At 56.4% G+C, this 18514-nt stretch overlaps 1 protein-coding gene across 2 annotated transcripts in view; it reads left to right on the top strand.

The window, feature by feature from the left end:
- Sec24d (SEC24 homolog D, COPII coat complex component) overlaps nt 1–18514 on the top strand; it is a 73533-nt gene that overhangs the window by 16853 nt on the left and 38166 nt on the right. Inside the window, exons 3-8 of one of the 2 annotated variants that reach the window (XM_047566388.1) lie at nt 162–294; nt 11515–11654; nt 12827–12991; nt 13170–13291; nt 13569–13680; nt 16415–16542. In XM_047566388.1, the coding sequence (XP_047422344.1) occupies nt 162–294; nt 11515–11654; nt 12827–12991; nt 13170–13291; nt 13569–13680; nt 16415–16542 (800 nt within the window). Of the gene's footprint in view, nt 1–161; nt 295–11514; nt 11655–12826; nt 12992–13166; nt 13292–13568; nt 13681–16414; nt 16543–18514 lie in introns of both variants that reach the window. The other variant, XM_047566387.1, reaches the window with a different exon arrangement.

Here is an 18514-nt window from a genome sequence, read left to right as displayed (position 1 = left end):
TCATTGTGATGTTGGACCTGGCCAGAGCCTGGCCCTGCAGGCCTCAGCGCTGAGAGCAAGTGAGGCCTCTGCCCGACCTGTCCTTCTCTTTTCTCACCCAGATCTGCCTTTGTTTCCCCTCTGCCTCTGAACAGGCTTCTGACCATGCCCCTCTGTTGCAGGCGTGATGAAGCCACCGGGGCCTTTGGGGGCGGCTGCCCCTGGGGCCATGCTACCTCCCCTACCTCCTGGACCACAGCAGTTTGGCCAGAATGGAGCCCATGCCTCCAGTGCCCCAGGCCCGCCTCCCCACAGGTGAGCAGAGTGGGTTCCAACCCTGTGCACACGTGCACTGAAATCACCCGGGAAGTACTTGTAGGCTTGCATGTTCACTGGTGGGAAGTTCTTCTTCATGATAACCACATTCTTGGGAAGGTCTACTGGAAGCTGCCCTGGAAACAAAGCATTCAGAAGAGTTGTGGGGAGGGAATATTTAAATAGATAAAAAGTTTTTTGTCTCAATACCACATGATTCCATTTTGGCTTTTATTCAGTATTTAGAACTTTATATTATAAGTCCCAACTCCTTCAGAGGCCTGTGATCTTCATAAAATTTTAAATTGCCCCATTCTCTTGGGTCCTTCACAGAACTGAACTCGGTGCCTGTAAGTGCTCAACAGATAGTTTTAGATAAAATTGGATTGAAGCTGGGATGAGGCCTGTAGGTTCCATGTGGAAGGCACACAGTTGCCAGGGAGGGGGTTCCACTTGGCAGAAAAGCAACTGGAAAATGAACCTTGAGCTTGTGATGGCAACAGATTGAGGAAGAAGTTAGAGGTTGGTCTGGAGGAGCCCAGTGTGAGATGTCCCGGATCTTCTGAGCCTGCCACTCACAAGGGACTGTCCCCTGGGACCAGAGCCAACTTCAAGTCCTCCCTGTTGGAAACACCTCTATTGTCCTGTGAGCTCTTGCTGCCAGCCACAGAGCCAGGCTGTGGGCAGCCATCCTGGGAGCTTCTCCAAAGATGCCTGAGGCTCCTTCCCCAGGTTCCTTTCCCAGGTTGTTAGGCGGGGGCAGGGCAGGGAGGAGCCTCCACGTGACCTGGACCCTGCTAGTGCCAAAGCCATTAGCTCCTGCTGGTCAGGAGACTCCCTCTGGGAGAGTTGTGATTTCAAGTTCACGTTCCTGCAGGGCATTTGTGTCTGATGCTTCCTGATAGCATTTGCCACAGAGGCCAGCCTGGGTCTGCAGAGGGAGGGGCCTAGGGAACACAGAGGACGTGGTCTGGTTTGGTTTAAGTGTGCTTAGCGCACCGAGGGGGAAGTCAAGGAACCTGCGTGGCCTGAGCCCCCAGAGCATGGTGGATGGCCCCAGGGGAAGCACAGCCAGCGGCCACCTCTGCTTCAAGCAGGCAAGTGGATGCTGGTGATCCTCCTGCAGCCCTGCTCTGCACGGGTAAAAAGGAGACAGAACTCTCAGTCCAGAGGGAAGAGGAGAATCCAGGAAAATTCATCATTGTGAACCTCAGGCATCCAGCCATTCTCAAGACAAATGTAAGACTGAGCAGCGTGACAACGGCTTTGGTCCCTGGCACCTGCGTGGATTGGTTCCATCTTTGTGACGGATGGCCTTCTCCCTTGCAGCAGGCCACGTAGAGTGCGAGCTGGACTTCGCCATCATGCCCAGTGCGTCATGGTGAGCGGAGCCCAGGTCTGGCTTGAGGTGAGACGGGGCGACAGGACATGCCTGGAACCCTGAGGGTCCATTGCGGTGGCCACAGGTAGCCCTGGGCTACAGGACCGTGCTTCCACAACCACAGGCCTCGAGACAACCTGCGCAATTGTGCGTCAGCGAGGAGTCCCAAGCCTCCTGATGTAGGCCCGTTGCTGGTGTCACACACGCAGAAGACTCCCTGCGTCTCACATGCTGCGAAAACACCATGGGTCAGGCACATGGCATGCCAGGGACAGCCCTGCACACCGTGTAACAACTGCTAAAGGAGGTGTCCCTCCTGTGGGCTGCTGTCCCCGTCACTGTGAGGACATGGCCCTTCTCCTGAGGACACTTGGTCAGGTGTCCCACCTGTGGGCTGCTGTCCCCGTCACTGTGAGGACATGGCCCTACTCCTGAGGACGCATGGTCAGGTGTCCCTCCTGTGGGCTGCTGTCCCCGTCACTGTCAGGACGTGGCCCTTCTCCTGAGGACTCTTGGTCAGGTGTCCCTCCTGTGGTCTGCTGTCCCCATCACTGTGAGGACATGGCCCTTCTCCTGAGGATGCTTGGTGAGGTGTCCCTCCTGCGTCTCTGCTGTCCCCATCACTGTGAGGACATGGCCCTTCTCCTGAGGACGCTTGGTCAGGTGTCCCTCCTGTGGTCTGCTGTCCCCATCACTGTGAGGACATGGCCCTTCTCCTGAGGATGCTTGGTCAGGTGTCCCTCCTGCGTCTCTGCTGTCCCCATCACTGTGAGGACATGGCCCTTCTCCTGAGGACTCTTGGTCAGGTGTCCCTCCTGCGTCTCTGCTGTCCCCATCACTGTGAGGACATGGCTCTTCTCCTGAGGACGCTTGGTCAGGTGTCCCTCCTGTGGTCTGCTGTCCCCATCACTGTGAGGACATGGCTCTTCTCCTGAGGACGCTTGGTCAGGTGTCCCTCCTGTGGTCTGCTGTCCCCATCACTGTGAGGACATGGCTCTTCTCCTGAGGACGCTTGGTCAGGTGTCCCTCCTGTGGTCTGCTGTCCCCATCACTGTGAGGACATGGCACTTCTCCTGAGGATGCTTGGTCAGGTGTCCCTCCTGCGTCTCTGCTGTCCCCATCACTGTTAGGACATGGCCCTTCTCCTGAGGACGCTTGGTCAGGTGTCCCTCCTGTGGTCTGCTGTCCCCATCACTGTGAGGACATGGCCCTTCTCCTGAGGACGCTTGGTCAGGTGTCCCTCCTGTGGTCTGCTGTCCCCATCACTGTTAGGACGTGGCCCTTCTCCTGAGGACGCTTGGACAGGTGTCCCTCCTGACGGCTTCTGTCCCCATCACTGTGAGGACATGGCCCTTCTCCTGAGGACGCTTGGTCAGGTGTCCCTCCTGTGGTCTGCTGTCCCCATCACTGTGAGGACATGGCCCTTCTCCTGAGGACGCTTGGTCAGGTGTCCCTCCTGTGGTCTGCTGTCCCCATCACTGTGAGGACATGGCCCTTCTCCTGAGGATGCTTGGTGAGGTGTCCCTCCTGCGTCTCTGCTGTCCCCATCACTGTGAGGACGTGGCCCTTTTCCTCAGGACGCTTGGTCAGATGTCCCTCCTGCGTCTCTGCTGTCCCCATCACTGTGAGGACATGGCCCTTCTCCTGAGGATGCTTGGTCAGGTGTCCCTCCTGTGGTCTGCTGTCCCCATCACTGTGAGGACATGGCCCTTCTCCTGAGGACGCTTGGTCAGGTGTCCCTCCTGCGTCTCTGCTGTCCCCATCACTGTGAGGACGTGGCCCTTCTCCTGAGGATGCTTGGTCAGGTGTCCCTCCTGTGGTCTGCTGTCCCCATCACTGTGAGGACATGGCCCTTCTCCTGAGGACGCTTGGTCAGGTGTCCCTCCTGTGGTCTGCTGTCCCCGTCACTGTTAGGACATGGCCATTCTCCTGAGGACGCTTGGTCAGGTGTCCCTCCTGTGGTCTGCTGTCCCCGTCACTGTGAGGACATGGCCTTTCTCCTGAGGACTCTTGGTCAGGTGTCCCTCCTGTGGTCTGCTGTCCCCGTCACTGTTAGGACATGGCCCTTCTCCTGAGGACGCTTGGTCAGGTGTCCCTCCTGCGTCTCTGTTGTCCCCATCACTGTGAGGACATGGCCCTTCTCCTGAGGACGCTTGGTCAGGTGTCCCTCCTGCGTCTCTGCTGTCCCCATCACTGTGAGGACATGGCCCTTCTCCTGAGGATGCTTGGTGAGATGTCCCTCCTGCGTCTCTGCTGTCCCCATCACTGTGAGGACATGGCCCTTCTCCTGAGGACGCTTGGTCAGGTGTCCCTCCTGCGTCTCTGCTGTCCCCATCACTGTGAGGACATGGCCCTTCTCCTGAGGATGCTTGGTGAGGTGTCCCTCCTGCGTCTCTGCTGTCCCCATCACTGTGAGGACATGGCCCTTCTCCTGAGGACGCTTGGTCAGGTGTCCCTCCTGTGGTCTGCTGTCCCCATCACTGTTAGGACGTGGCCCTTCTCCTGAGGACGCTTGGACAGGTGTCCCTCCTGACGGCTTCTGTCCCCATCACTGTGAGGACATGGCCCTTCTCCTGAGGACGCTTGGTCAGGTGTCCCTCCTGTGGTCTGCTGTCCCCATCACTGTGAGGACATGGCCCTTCTCCTGAGGACGCTTGGTCAGGTGTCCCTCCTGTGGTCTGCTGTCCCCATCACTGTGAGGACATGGCCCTTCTCCTGAGGATGCTTGGTGAGGTGTCCCTCCTGCGTCTCTGCTGTCCCCATCACTGTGAGGACGTGGCCCTTTTCCTCAGGACGCTTGGTCAGATGTCCCTCCTGCGTCTCTGCTGTCCCCATCACTGTGAGGACATGGCCCTTCTCCTGAGGATGCTTGGTCAGGTGTCCCTCCTGTGGTCTGCTGTCCCCATCACTGTGAGGACATGGCCCTTCTCCTGAGGACGCTTGGTCAGGTGTCCCTCCTGCGTCTCTGCTGTCCCCATCACTGTGAGGACGTGGCCCTTCTCCTGAGGATGCTTGGTCAGGTGTCCCTCCTGTGGTCTGCTGTCCCCATCACTGTGAGGACATGGCCCTTCTCCTGAGGACGCTTGGTCAGGTGTCCCTCCTGTGGTCTGCTGTCCCCGTCACTGTTAGGACATGGCCATTCTCCTGAGGACGCTTGGTCAGGTGTCCCTCCTGTGGTCTGCTGTCCCCGTCACTGTGAGGACATGGCCTTTCTCCTGAGGACTCTTGGTCAGGTGTCCCTCCTGTGGTCTGCTGTCCCCGTCACTGTTAGGACATGGCCCTTCTCCTGAGGACGCTTGGTCAGGTGTCCCTCCTGCGTCTCTGTTGTCCCCATCACTGTGAGGACATGGCCCTTCTCCTGAGGACGCTTGGTCAGGTGTCCCTCCTGCGTCTCTGCTGTCCCCATCACTGTGAGGACATGGCCCTTCTCCTGAGGATGCTTGGTGAGATGTCCCTCCTGCGTCTCTGCTGTCCCCATCACTGTGAGGACATGGCCCTTCTCCTGAGGACGCTTGGTCAGGTGTCCCTCCTGCGTCTCTGCTGTCCCCATCACTGTGAGGACATGGCCCTTCTCCTGAGGATGCTTGGTGAGGTGTCCCTCCTGCGTCTCTGCTGTCCCCATCACTGTGAGGACATGGCCCTTCTCCTGAGGACGCTTGGTCAGGTGTCCCTCCTGTGGTCTGCTGTCCCCGTCACTGTGAGGACATGGCTCTTCTCCTGAGGACGCTTGGTCAGGTGTCCCTCCTGTGGTCTGCTGTCCCCATCACTGTGAGGACATGGCCCTTCACCTGAGGACGCTAGGTGAAGTGTCCCTCCTGTGGGCTGTTGTCCCCGTCACTGTGAGGACATGGCCCTTCTCCTGAGGACGCTTGGTCTGGTGTCCCTCCTGCGTCTCTGCTGTCCCCATAATTGTTAGGTAATGGCCCTTCTCCTGAGGACGCGTGGTCAGGTGTCCCTCCTGTGGGCTGCTGTCCCCATCATAGTTAGGACATGGCCCTTCTCCTGAGGATGCTTGGTGAGGTGTCCCTCCTGCGTCTCTGCTGTCCCCGTCACTGTTAGGACGTGGCCCTTCTCCTGAGGACACTTGGTCAGGTGTCCCTCCTGTGGGCTGCTGTCCCCATCACTGTGAGGACATGGCCCTTCTCCTGAGGATGCTTGGTCAGGTGTCCCTCCTGTGGTCTGCTGTCCCCATCATTGTTAGCCATGGCCCTTCTCCTGAGGACGCTTGGTCAGGTGTCTCCTGTCGTCTGCTGTCCCCATCACTGTGAGGACATGGCCCTTCTCCTGAGGACGCTTGGTCAGGTGTCCCTCCTGTGGTCTGCTGTCCCCATCACTGTTAGGACGTGGCCCTTCTCCTGAGGACGCTTGGACAGGTGTCCCTCCTGACGGCTTCTGTCCCCATCACTGTGAGGACATGGCCCTTCTCCTGAGGACGCTTGGTCAGGTGTCCCTCCTGCGTCTCTGCTGTCCCCATCACTGTGAGGACATGGCCCTTCTCCTGAGGATGCTTGGTGAGATGTCCCTCCTGCGTCTCTGCTGTCCCCATCACTGTGAGGACATGGCCCTTCTCCTGAGGACGCTTGGTCAGGTGTCCCTCCTGCGTCTCTGCTGTCCCCATCACTGTGAGGACATGGCCCTTCTCCTGAGGATGCTTGGTGAGGTGTCCCTCCTGCGTCTCTGCTGTCCCCATCACTGTGAGGACATGGCCCTTCTCCTGAGGACGCTTGGTCAGGTGTCCCTCCTGTGGTCTGCTGTCCCCGTCACTGTGAGGACATGGCTCTTCTCCTGAGGACGCTTGGTCAGGTGTCCCTCCTGTGGTCTGCTGTCCCCATCACTGTGAGGACATGGCCCTTCACCTGAGGACGCTAGGTGAAGTGTCCCTCCTGTGGGCTGTTGTCCCCGTCACTGTGAGGACATGGCCCTTCTCCTGAGGACGCTTGGTCTGGTGTCCCTCCTGCGTCTCTGCTGTCCCCATAATTGTTAGGTAATGGCCCTTCTCCTGAGGACGCGTGGTCAGGTGTCCCTCCTGTGGTCTGCTGTCCCCATCATAGTTAGGACATGGCCCTTCTCCTGAGGATGCTTGGTGAGGTGTCCCTCCTGCGTCTCTGCTGTCCCCGTCACTGTTAGGACGTGGCCCTTCTCCTGAGGACGCTTGGTCAGGTGTCCCTCCTGTGGGCTGCTGTCCCCATCACTGTGAGGACATGGCCCTTCTCCTGAGGATGCTTGGTCAGGTGTCCCTCCTGTGGTCTGCTGTCCCCATCATTGTTAGCCATGGCCCTTCTCCTGAGGACGCTTGGTCAGGTGTCTCCTGTCGTCTGCTGTCCCCATCACTGTGAGGACATGGCCCTTCTCCTGAGGACGCTTGGTCAGGTGTCCCTCCTGTGGTCTGCTGTCCCCATCACTGTTAGGACGTGGCCCTTCTCCTGAGGACGCTTGGACAGGTGTCCCTCCTGACGGCTTCTGTCCCCATCACTGTGAGGACATGGCCCTTCTCCTGAGGACGCTTGGTCTGGTGTCCCTCCTGTGGGCTGCTGTCCCCATCACTGTGAGGACACGGCCCTTCACCTGAGGACGCTTGGTGAAGTGTCCCTCCTGTGGGCTGTTGTCCCCGTCACTGTGAGGACATGGCCCTTCTCCTGAGGACGCTTGGTCTGGTGTCCCTCCTGCGTCTCTGCTGTCCCCATAATTGTTAGGTAATGGCCCTTCTCCTGAGGACGCGTGGTCAGGTGTCCCTCCTGTGGGCTGCTGTCCCCGTCACTGTGAGGACATGGCCCTTCTCCTGAGGACGATTGGTCAGGTGTCCCTCCTGTGGTCTGCTGTCCCCATCATAGTTAGGACATGGCCCTTCTCCTGAGGATGCTTGGTGAGGTGTCCCTCCTGCGTCTCTGCTGTCCCCGTCACTGTTAGGACGTGGCCCTTCTCCTGAGGACGCTTGGTCAGGTGTCCCTCCTGTGGGCTGCTGTCCCCATCACTGTGAGGACATGGCCCTTCTCCTGAGGATGCTTGGTCAGGTGTCCCTCCTGTGGGCTGCTGTCCCCATCATTGTTAGCCATGGCCCTTCTCCTGAGGACGCTTGGTCAGGTGTCTCCTGTCGTCTGCTGTCCCCATCACTGTGAGGACATGGCCCTTCTCCTGAGGATGCTTGGTGAGGTGTCCCTCCTGCGTCTCTGCTGTCCCCGTCACTGTTAGGACGTGGCCCTTCTCCTGAGGACTCTTGGTCAGGTGTCCCTCCTGTGGGCTGCTGTCCCTGTCACTTTCATCGAGCTCTGCCTTCACAGTGCTCTGGTGCTGAGTCGCTCTGCCCCTGGCATGGCTTGGGGCTAATCTCTAGAGCCTTCTGCGTCTCATTGGTTCTTTCTTGGCTCCTTCTCGTAGCCTCGCCCCTGCCCCTAACAGAGGTGGGAAGCTGCCTGGCCTGTGAAGGGTGCCTGCCCTGGTGTCCCTGCTGGCACAGTGACAGACCAAGCAGTGAGCCTCTCGGGCTGACCCTCCACGGCATAGTCACTACTTGTCACCCGGGTCCTTGTTCCGCTCAGAACAGTTGTGGCATGGTGTGGTTGGGGATTTCAGTTTTTCTGCACCCCAATACCTTGCCCAGTGGGCAGCACCGGGCTACGTGCGTGGACAGGTGCGGGCTGTGTTGCTGTGCCGATTCCTTGGATATGCAGTGCCCTGTCATTGTGCGGAGGTCTGTCCCGCACCGCGTCCTCCCTCAGCGGGCAGTCTGGTTACTCAGGCCCACCCAACCTCAGAATCTGCCCTGGCTGGGGCTCAGGGGGCACAGGGGCATCGCCTCCCTCTGTTCACCTGGGACACTCGAGAGCGGCTGAGGGTGGAAGTGGGCAGGCATGCTGCCCTGCGTGCAGACAGTGTGCAAGCAGAGGCAGGAGGCTGGCCGGCGAGGCCCGCGGAGCCCTGGCTTCACCAGCACGGTGGCTGTGGCCTCAGGTCTTTCATCTTTGTTGTTTCTACTTAGAGGATCCGTCAAGGAGATCCTGATCTCACTAAATCTCAAATGTCAAATAAAGACAGTTAATTCAGAGTCCTGTGTTGATTTGCGTTTTAAATATATAATGTTCTTGTTTTTAAAATTCTGCCATTCCAGAGGTAATATTTGATAAAAGTTAAAAAATCACACCTAGGGGCCAGGACTGTAGCTCAGTGGCAGAGCGCTTGCCTAGATGTGGGAGGCACTGAGTTTGATCTTCAGTACCACATAAAAATAAATAAATAAAATAAAAGCATTCTGTCCTTCTACAACTACAAAAAAATTAAAAAAAAAAAAACCACAGCTAGTCATTTGTCCTTTTGATCTTCACTGAGGCAGAGCTAACGTCTCATAGGTAGCCCTCCAGTGTTCTGCCTCGGGTCATTGCTGGGAGGGATTCGCTGAAAAATACAATCTACAACCTAAAAGTCATTTTTTAATTGCAAGAGAAAAAAATCAGTCAGTCAGTTGTAATCAATCTATTTTGACCAAGAACTGATAAATTGTAGTCAAAAGGGACTCAGCTTCCCACACTGAAGATAATGCATTTGCATCTACTAAGAAAATTGTTTTCAGTGGAAAAGGAAGAAGCAACAAAAATAAGAAACCGTTTTCTCCTTACATGTTTTTAAACATGCAGTGCAATGGTAGGACAGCAGTTTTCGTTTTCTCTGCTCCGTGGCTGTTCAGACTCCAGGCTTGTTCAATCAGACCTTGGACAGCCTGTCACCTGCCTCGGCCCACTTTCTGCTGCTGCTGTAGTGGAAACCTGCGGCTGGGTGTTTATGAAGAGAACTTTGTTCTTGAGGTCCAGGCCCCGGGGCAGGACTGGTGTCCTCAGAAGGGGCCGCAGGTATTGTTTCCTCCAGGGGCCCCCTTCCTTCCTCCCCCTCATGCACGCCCGTGCATGCTCCTGTGGACCAGGCAGCACCGCGGGCTTCGCTCCTCCTGAAAGCCCAGCTCAGTGACTGCCCAGCAGCACTGCCTGCTCCACGCCGCTGCACCATGCCCCTGGATGCAGGCCTCATGCCCTCACCTCTGCACCTGGCTGCTGCGGCTCAGGGGCGTGCTGAGCAGGGCCGCTGAGCAGCTCTGCAGAAGCTTGAGTTTAAGCCGAGCCCCAATTCCACTTATCAATCGTCTGATGGTGATTTCTTGTTGATCATTCGTTTCAATAGAAAATCTGCCCTCTTCTGACATTGAATGAAATAATAGATAAAATCTATATTCGCCTGTTTCTCAGCCCAAAACAAAACTCGATCTGACTCTTCATTTTAACCACATTATATTTGTAGCAGAGAAGGGGGCCACTCCACCCTCCCTGCTCACCTGTACAGCCTGAAAACTGAGGCCTGTTAAGATGGGGTGGCGTGCCATGGTCACACGCCAGTCTTCAGGACAGGGTGGGAAGACCTGGGTCCCTACCCAAGTGCTGACATCCACATGCTTTGTGGATGTGTAAATTGAAAAGTAATGAGATCGAAAAAAATATTTAACAATTTGTATGTTTTAAATGTCCTATTAATCTCATTTGGGATGTGACTTTTGTTAGGTATTAAATACTGTTCTATTTTTATTTTTATATTGATAACTTTGCTTTTAAAATCCAAGTCTGCGTAAGACAGAGTTTAAGTTGAGGGGAAGGACACCCTTTATGAACCTCTAAAGACATCCTCCTTCCTGGGCGTTTGTGAAGCCTCTCAGAACTCATCTGCCACAGGGAAGCCGGGCCTCTGAGGGGCCTGGAAAGCACTCTGCCATTTCTTCATCCCTTAGTGCAAGGCACGGGCGTCATCTTTGGGAAGCATGGTCAATAGAGGAATCATTTGAAGGTCAATACAGAGATTTATTTAACTTTTTGGGGGGGGCTAGGGATTGAACTCAGGGGCACTCAACCACTAAGCCACATCCCTAGACTATTTTGTATTTTATTTAGAGAGAGGGTCTCACTGAGTTGCTTAGGTTCTCACTAAGTTACTGAGGCAGGCTTTGAACTCGAGATCTTCCTGCCTCAGCCTCCTGAGCCACTGGGATTGTAGACAAGATTTATTTTAAAAAAAAGTCATTCAGTTTCACGGAGGAAAGTGAGGAGAGATTAGCGTGATGTTTCAGGAAGCGTGCTCCCTGGGCCTAGGACGGCAACTGCTGGCCTCCTCGGGCCCTGCTCCAGCCTCTCTCTGGGTGGGGCCCCACAGAAATGCTTCCCAGTGCACAGAGAAATGAAGTCAGACTCAGCATTTGGGAACATGTAATTTTTATTCACACTTTAAAGCTGTAAGAAGAGTCACAATAGTGTGGCTACAAAGCACACTGCCTTGGCAGATTAACTTGACAGGAGCACCATCCAGATGGTGGCCGAGGCTCAGATGTGGAAGAAGGAAAGAGGTCACACTGCCCCCAGGACCTGAGCATCTCAGCTCTGCCCCGGCAGCTCTGCTCACCAGGGAAGGTGCTGCTGGGCTCAGACCAGAGTGCAGGGGACGCTGTGCTCGTAGCATGGTGGGGTAAGCGGAACTGTCAGGAAGGTGGCCTGGACCGTGCAGTTTCCTCGACCCGCCCTTGACCACCGGCCTTGGTCTGCGCACCACTGCAGTGGGCTCAGCTTCCGTGCTGACTGCAGGCCGGCTTTGTGCTCACCTCAGAAATGTCCTTTTCTCTGTCTGGACACATTTCAAGGTGGGAGTGGAGACATGGGAGGAGGTGCCACGCGATTCCTGCGGAGGGACCTCAGGCTTAACCCTGGCACCCTGGGCATTCCCCGCCCCCGCCCTTTGCTTGGCTTTGAGGTCAGGACGCTCGCTCTGTGCCACCTACGATGAGGCGACGGCACTAGCATGCTCTCTCTCTCCAGGTTTGCAGGCCCTGCGCCGGTGGGCAATGTGGCCTCCGCGTACCAGCCCTCTGCACAGCCATCCTACCCGAGTCCCATGTCCACCCCACCTGTCGTCCAGCTGGGCGGCCAGCTTGGGGCCATGCAGCTCGACAGCCATGGTAAGGCCTTGTGTTGGGCCCTTCCCCTGAGGGGTCTTCATTTTGGGATGGCTCTGACTCCGGCACACCATGGCCGTGTGGTGTTTTGGGCCGTGGGGCATGACTCACGGCGTGATGTGTGGCTGCGCTTAGTGTGCCTCCTGGTGCCACTGCCCTTAGGGTAGCTGAAGGAGCCTCGGAGTCCTCTGCATTTAGTGCCAGAACAACAAAAGGCAAAAATACTGATTTCACAAAGAGACTTTAGAGCAGAGGAATTATTTTGAGAAATATGAGGGGATTTCAAACTTGCATTGTTTATTTTGGATCCCCAAAATAAAAAATAAAATACTCCCTGGCCCACAGTGCATTTAAATTCTGCGAAGACAGTGGAAGAAGAGAACTCAGACTTGGTGAGGCAGAGCAGAGTGAAGTTCTGAGAGCTGCCCCTGGAAGAGGTGTAGCCACTGAGGAAGTCTCTACTGTGGTGATAGGACAGTCAGACATCGGTTGTGTTGAAGGTTTCAATTTGCTTAAACTTATTTTTTTAGAAGTATCAATTTTAAAAAGTCCTCAGAATATTTCCTATAGTTGACTAATTTCAGCTGGGTAGGTCTTGGGGCTGTGGCTGTAGCTCAGAGGTGGAGCGCGTGCCTTGGGTGCAGGAGGCCCTGTTTGAGTCTCCCCCTAAAGGACTCTTAGAGAAAAAACTCGATTTCCCACGATGCAGGAAAACAATCTGGCTTTCTAGTTATTTCCACAGAGATTGGATGCTAGTGGCCCATCCCTTCTCTCTGGTTATTTGTACTTAGTTCAGAAATTCATTTGATGGAGACAAGCCCAGGATGCAAATACCTCATTGAATGTGCACATTACCTGAGTAATGCTGGTTATATAGTAAGAATGTTTGCTATATCGTTTTCTAGGTTTTGCACTCGGTTAATTCATTCATCCCATAAACTCAATGCTACTGGGTGAAAATGTATCCTGTTCTCACTAAAATCAGCAATGTCGCTTTTCCCCTTTGTAAGCCTTCCAGTCCTACCGAGTGCCCCAGATCGCGTCTTATCGCCGAGTGAGGACCTCTGGGTGAGGCACAGATGCCATGAACCGCCCTCTCCTGGCCTGGGCCACGTGGCTGCTCTTGGTGGTCAGAGGCCCAGGCTGTGCTCAGCGACAGCTCTTGTCTCCCACAGGTCCCGGTGCGGGCCCCACGGGCCCTGCTGCATTCCAGGGCCCTCCACTGCCCGCAGCGCCCTCCATTCTACAGCCTGGCCCCCGGGTGCTGCCGCCGCCACCCACTGCGCTGAACGGCCCGGGCGCACCCCCACTGGCCGCCGGCGCCGCCTTCCCGCCGCAGGGTAAGGGCAGGCGCTGGGCCTGGGTTCCCAGGAGCCCGTGGCTCACTGTCAGGTGGCAGAAGGGAGCAGCGAGCGCCCCTCGCTTGGCAGGGCGAGTAGGCAAGGTCTCCCTCCAGCACGCCGCAGGGGGCCCGGGCCCTGCCGGCGGGCATGACCCTCCTTTCCCTTCTCCTAGCAGCCGGCTACGGCCCGCAGATGGGCGCACCCGCATCCTACCCGGGAGGCCTCCCTGCAGGTCCCGCGCGCATGGCTGGGCCACAGCCCCCGAAGCAGCTGGACCCGGATGCCGTCCCCAGCCCAGTAAGCGCTGTCTCCCTGGAAGGACTCTCGTTCTGTTCCAGGACTCTTCGTTCATTAGCATTTGCCCTGCCCTGGACTGCAGGAGCCCGGGTCCCCATCTGGGCATCCACAGGAGGCATGCAGGGAGAGGGCAGGCGGTGGGTGCAGGGCGGGCTGCGGTGAGGGCAGGCTCTGGCGGGGGTCTTAGAAATGCCCCTGGCGGGGAAGGAGAGGGTCAGGCCTGGCTGGGGCGGAGGTCTCAGCTTCCTTTAACTCCTCTTGCTGTGTCCCGCCCCAGATCCAGGTGATCGAGAGTGACAGAGCTGCCAGAGGGGGACAGGTGTATGCCACCAACACCAGAGGCCAGGTCCCGCCCCTGGTCACCACGGACTGTGTGATTCAGGACCAAGGTGCTTGTTTTCAGAGGTCTTTATTGAGTGTTCTCGCCGGCGGTGAGCCTTGGGCCCTCTGGCCAGCCTGGGAGCCCCAGCACAGCTGAGAACAGCCCCTCTGCTCCCAGCAGCCTGGGGCTTCTGTGCAGGCAGCCACAGCGTCTCCATTCCAGAACCTTCTGTTCTGAACCACGTCTGAACTGACGCTCGCCCGCCTAGGCTCCTCAGCTGGTGACTGGCATCCTTACAGGGGCAGAGGCTCTTGGGAGGTTAGCAGACCTGGTTCTGGTCTGGAGATGTCTTCCGGTGGGCCCTTTGACCTTTGGGTCCTGGTTGCCCACACACGCCAGGAGGAGGACAGGCCGAGCCCCCTACTGCTGTGGCTCCAGTGTGTCCCTCAGCACTGGGCAGCTTGGCTTTCCTTACTCTGTGCCACCCGTCGCTTGTGGCGAGGGGAAGACGCAGCCTCATGGCTGCCCCAGCCGTGCCCAGCACACTCTGGGCCAGGGTTCCTTCCCCAGCACCAGGAAAAGCATCCTCCGGGGCTGAGGCTCTGGGTGTGCCGTTCTAGCGGGTGGGGGGCTCGTGGCCAGAAGAGCAGCGCTGCCTGCGGGCTTCCTGAGGCAGTGCCAGCTGGGCCGGAGGCAGGGGCCCAGGGAGCGGGTCAGGCTGACGGGCGCCCCGTGTTGCTCTGGAGCTCCATCCAGGTGGTTCATGCCACTCACTTGCTCTGAAGAGTTCCTGTTTGTAAAGCCCTATGACTAGGCGGAGCTACGTGAAACCGCTGGGTTTTCTCCACCAGTGTTGCTGCTTAAAAATGGCGACTTCATGTCAGTCTGGTAGTGTGGCACAATTGCTTGAGTTCCTCAATCTGGTTTAATACATACGTAAATACTGTCCTGCGACTCCTCGCACCCTCCTCAGGCCCCGGCTGGAGAGCCTGGTGGCCCCGGGTCTGGCCACTCTGCCATGGCTGCCCTCGCCAGCCGCGCTATCTTCCATCTCCTCGCCCTTCAGCCCTTCTCCTCCTCTGGCCCTTCTTGGAGCCCCTGGCCTTGTCCTGCTACCTTACTCCTAGCCTCGTGTTGTGCTCAGTCACCACTGTGTGCCTAGAGCCCTGACCCTCCCAGCCCTGCAGACTCAGCACAGGCCTGCGGGCACTGCCTGTGGGCTGCCCTAAACCAGGCTCCTGATCTCCACATGCTTCCTCCGTGGCCCTCCTCCCGGCCTGTCCCTGCTTGGGTGAGGCTACTTTGACATCCTCCTAGTTCCTCAGGCCAAAGGCTTGGGTTAACCTGGCCCTCTCTCCTGCTCTCACCCGCAGCTGCACCCCAGGTCCCCCGGCCCATCCCCAGACCTCACTGCACCTTCAGAGCATGCAGAAGCTAGCTGTTCCTCCAGAGCTCCTCAGCCTCTCTGGCTCCCCACACCCTTGCATCCATTTCCAAAATCGCCATCAGAGGGAGCCCTGAATTTAGAAATGAAAATCCTACTTACAGCAAGAATGTTACTTTTGAGGGGCGGGGACCAGGGATTGAATCCAGGGACACTTAACCACTAAGCCACATCCTCAGCCCTTTTTGTACCCAGTTTGAGCAGAGGGTTGTTTTAAAAGTAACGTTCTTGTATTTTATTTAGGGACAGGGTCTCACCAAGAACACCCCTCTGCTCAGGCCCAGCCATGGCTCTCATTGTACCTGGACTGAGAACCAGCGGGTCTTGAGAGCGGCCTGCCCCCCGCTTCTTGAAGGTGTCGCCGGCTGCTGGCCAGCAGTGGTGTGGCCACGCGGGCCTCCTCTGTCTCCTGCCAGGCTGAGCATGCCTGGCGATCCCTTGCTGGCTCCCAGCTCTGCCGAGCGTTGCCTTCCAGCACTTGCCCTGCCCTGAGCCCATCCAGGGGTCTCTGTCTCCTTGTCCCACTCTGTGTCCATCAGCAGGCCTGGGTTTCATCACCCATGACCTCTGCCAGAACTGAACTCCACAGGAAGCACCTGGGCCAGGGCCAGAGACAGAGCAGGCTCCGTGGGCCTCGCTGAGGGCCACGGGCTTTGGCTTGTGGTGCACTGCAAATCTCAAGATTCTAGTTAAGTTTTCTAGTGATTAAAAATATCCTTTAGGGCTGGGAGATAGCTCAGTTGATAGAGTGCTTGCCTTGCAAGCACAAGGCCCTGGGTTCGATCCCCAGCACCCCCCAAAAAACAATATTCCTTATGTTGTGCGAGATGTTCAGCATGCACGTGTGCATGGAATAAAAGATGTGGTAGAATACACATTAAAATGGACTAGGCTGTTCCTGGAAGTAATACTCTTGTTACAAGTAGACTTTTCATTTCTAAATTCAATTTCTGAGTTTAGGAAAAACAGTCAAAATGGAATGCTGTTTGACAAAGTGTCCCTGATCATCAGAGTGGTCTGGTGGCTTCCCAGCCAGTGGTGGGCAGCTGGTGAAGGATGGCCACGGGAGTGCTGTCCTCCAGGTTTCTGTGCCCCTTTGTTTCCTGTCTCACTGAATCTAACACTTCCCAAGTCCAGAGTCCACATGAAGACCCTGCTATGGAAAACGATAGCGTAATGGCGGTGTCTCCATTGATGTGTGCAGTAGGATTCAGAGGGCTCCCGGGAGGTGGGCTGCAGATTTCTGTAGAAAGGAGCCTTCTACAAACAAGGCATCACCTGCAGTGCCTCTGGGACATTGCAGCGTCAGGGTGCAATTCTTCCAGCCGACTCTCACGTGTGTCCCTCTGGGTTGCAGGCCACGCCAGTCCTCGGTACATCCGCTGCACCACCTACTGCTTCCCCAGCTCTTCCGACCTGGCCAAGCAGGCACAGGTCCCGCTGGCCGCAGTACTCCAGCCCTTCGCCACGCCCCCTGCTGACGAGGTGAGTGCTGCCAGGGGCTCTTCCTCCGCGCCCTTCCGCATCACCCAGGGCGCCAGGACGCCGGGTCCTTGGAGTCACTAGGAAGGCCACGTCTCACGGCCGTGCTCTTCCCATCTCGTGCACCAAGCTCTGACGGACGCACACCTGTAGGACTTGTGGACCCTCACAGGCAACAGCCCAGGGCCTGGCGAGGCCCCTTGGCCCCTCCTGTTCAGGGCCTGACGTCTGAGTCCTGCCGGGATGCAATAGGCCTGCAAATGTCCATGCACTGCAGACCCCAAAGCTTGGGTGCAGAGGTCTGCCCACATGGACCTGGAAGGCGGTAGCCAGTATATGGTCCAGAAGGGAAAAGAGACTGGTGTGCATTTCAACTCTGTGACCTGCGGGTCTGTCAGTGGGTTTGGTCAGCTACCTGAGGGTCTGTCAGTGGGTTTGGTCAGTGACCTGAGGGTGCCATCAGTGGGTTTGGTCAGTGACCTGAGGGTGCCATCAGTGGGTTTGGTCAGCTACCTGAGGGTCTGTCAGTGGGTTTGGGCAGCCACCTGAGAGAGCCACCTGAGGGGTTTGGTCAGGCTGAAATAGCCTGGGTGCACCTCCACCGCTGCCACCCTTTCCTAGCCACTGGTGGCAGCTGCTTCCAGCACACAGATCCAACAGCAGGGAGAGGAGCTCTACCCCCCGCAGTGCCCCTCATACCAAGCACAGCGGGCATTCCCTATTGCTCAGTAGTCCACCTGTTGCAGAACTTTCATAGTTGCTCCTGAATCTGTGGTTTGCCAGTTTCAGTCTTAGACACACAATCCTGTCTAAGCAAGAATAGGGGCATCTGCAGAAGGCAGCAGACCTGCCCCGTCTTTCACAATGCTCCAGCTGGTGTGGAAGCACTGAGGCTGGGGACCGCGGGTGGTGGGCCACTCCAAATCAGCAGAGGACAGGAAGAGGAAGAGGTGACGTCCCCTGGACAGTGGCTCTCACCCTCGGGACCTCTGCTTCCTGCCCGTGAGTGCTGGCACTGCTGCCGCCTCTGGGCTACAGTAGGTCACGGGGAGAGTCTGAGCTGCTCCTGGAAGCCAGCCTTCCTTGTGGCATGGCTTCCTATTTGCAAACCAGGAAGAGCATCCGTGTTCACCTCACCCCTTTTGTACCTGCCCCTCCCACCATGGTCCCACACATTCAGTGAAGGGCTGTACATCCTTCTTCAGAACCACAGTACCTTTTGCAGGTGAGGCAGACCACTTGCTGCATTTTAAAGTGTACATTTTAAAGACTATCTTCATAGAAGTATTTTAAGCTGTTTTCTTCATTTTATGACGAAAAATTTTAAGCATACAGAAAACTTGAAAGCATTCCACAGTGAACATCTATATTCCTGCCACCTAAAGACCTGAACGACCATTTCACTGCCCTTGTTTTTCACGGGTGCCTCCTTTTTATTCCCGGGTGTGTATCAAGGTGAGTGGCAGTGTGAGCACACTTACCTCTGGCATGCAGGTTGTCAAATAGTGGTCAATAATTGCTTGCAGATTATTTTTCCTTTGGATGCAAAATTCATTTACAACAAAATATACATATCTTACACAGTCATTGAGTTTCAACAAATACATCTGCCATCAGCCTAAGCTAAGGGAATGCAGAACGTCAGTGAGCCCAGAAGGTCCCTCACGCTTCCCAGTCAGCCCTTCACACAGCCCTTCCCTCCCCCTGTTCTTTCCACGGAGATTTGTCTTGCTTGTCTAGGACTTCATACATACAGCTAGAGTCATGGGGGCACAGCTGGCACAGGATCTCCCATAGTGTTCTACAGTCGCCATCCCCTTGCTTGTATAATAGTTGACTTCTTGTTTCCTGCTGACTACTGTTTCACTGTGTGGATATGCCAGTGTGCTCACCTAGTCTCTTATTGATGGATGCCTGGCTGTTTTCACTCTTTGGCCATCATGAATAGGACTGCTAAGAGCAGTGTGAGTGGATA

This window comes from Sciurus carolinensis, chromosome 10 (genome assembly GCF_902686445.1).
Source record: "Sciurus carolinensis chromosome 10, mSciCar1.2, whole genome shotgun sequence".
In the NCBI taxonomy this organism is placed as follows: domain Eukaryota; kingdom Metazoa; phylum Chordata; class Mammalia; order Rodentia; family Sciuridae; genus Sciurus; species Sciurus carolinensis.
This window is presented reverse-complemented; position numbering and strand designations above follow the sequence as displayed.